The sequence below is a fragment of the Penaeus monodon genome, chromosome 32 (genome assembly GCF_015228065.2).
Source record: "Penaeus monodon isolate SGIC_2016 chromosome 32, NSTDA_Pmon_1, whole genome shotgun sequence".
In the NCBI taxonomy this organism is placed as follows: domain Eukaryota; kingdom Metazoa; phylum Arthropoda; class Malacostraca; order Decapoda; family Penaeidae; genus Penaeus; species Penaeus monodon.
In genome coordinates this window covers 24,421,471-24,422,776 of record NC_051417.1, presented here as the reverse complement: position 1 = coordinate 24,422,776, position 1,306 = coordinate 24,421,471, and the positions used below count along the sequence as shown (strand labels likewise).

The 1,306-nt window shown below is 40.7% G+C and overlaps 1 protein-coding gene across 1 annotated transcript in view; it reads right to left on the bottom strand.

The window, feature by feature from the left end:
- Positions 1 to 610: 610 nt before the first annotated feature.
- LOC119593616 (cuticle protein AMP4-like) overlaps positions 611 to 1,306 on the bottom strand; it is a 1,295-nt gene continuing 599 nt past the window's right edge. The window contains exons 2-3 of the mRNA XM_037942570.1: positions 1,041 to 1,236; positions 611 to 823 (exon numbers count right to left, since the gene is read on the bottom strand). Coding sequence (XP_037798498.1) covers positions 675 to 823; positions 1,041 to 1,236 — 345 coding nt within the window. The 3' untranslated portion in view covers positions 611 to 674. The remainder of the gene's footprint in view (positions 824 to 1,040; positions 1,237 to 1,306) is intronic.

Here is a 1,306-nt window from a genome sequence, read left to right as displayed (position 1 = left end):
TGTTTATGATAACAATTATTTCTGAACTAACACTTTTCCCATTTACGTTGGATTTTAATTGAGCGATTTTATTTCTTTTTGAATAACTCCGTGCCTACGAGACAGAAATTGCTTATTCTGAACTGTACATCACGACATAATAAATCTACGAGCTCACCCATGTTGAAAGTGCTCATTTGTCTGCTATGCGAGACATTAAGAGCACTTTTGCAGTCGCCGCTTCCACACGGATGCGAAAAAAGTCCTAGGATTCAGGGTCCCGATAATATATCTGCTTTCGGTTGGAATATCACCTAAACTACCCGCACAAGAAGTAAATTTAATATAAGTTTTAAAAAATTTTTTTGAAAAGATGGCGACTACAAACGATTCAGTAATATTAATCAATGAATTCGAGAACAAAGTTCTTTTTTGTGGTGAATAATATACTTTGTGAGATATCAGGAGAGACTGAGAAAATATTGATCAATATTTCTGAAGCTACCACAGATTGATCAATAATACTGACATGTCAGTTTTAAATATAGAATATTAAACTCATTTTGATAAAATATTGATTAGTCCTTCTATATAACCTTGTTCGCAGAGGGTAGATAAAAGTAAACAATTATGAGAATATGCTAAAAAAATTTATCGTGTCAAAGTCCATTCATCTCATTTACTGGTTCCATCAATTATTCGAACACGATTCCTTCGGCGCGCTGACGCTCAGCGATTTCCAACAGCTCATAGACGTGGGCAGGAAGAGGATGGGGAGTGGGCAGGATGTCGGAGGGCTGGAACCGTTTCGTTGGGCCCCGAAAATGAAAAGCCTTGGTGCCGTCTTCGAGGATGAGACTGCAAATAAAGTATTTCCTCCGTTAACAGTGAACGTGGAGACAACTTTGTGTTGTGTTTGAGAGACAGAGAGGGAAGAAAAAAGTGGGGACAGCTTAGGAAAAGCTGTAAAAGTCCAAGTAAACTATGAATGCATTGATGGGTCCCCTTTTTTTGGATCTAGTTTTATCTATTTCTCATTATTTATGAGCTTTTGCTCCAACCACGTGTAGGGTCCCCCTGATTGATCTGGCCTTCGGCCCATCTTCCCGAAACGGCTGTGTTGTGCCCTTGTCGGCTTCCCGGCATAGGAGAAGGGGCCCCCCCGTTGGCTACACGCTCATCGCGAAGGAGTTCGACCACTCGCTCCTCAAGCTGAGGGGCAGCAACAGCCACGGCGGCAAGACAAGCAAAGACGATCTGTACAAAAAAAAAGTATCCAGATGGTGAATAATTGTTTCTGTGATTGTTTTTATACCTATGCAACCTC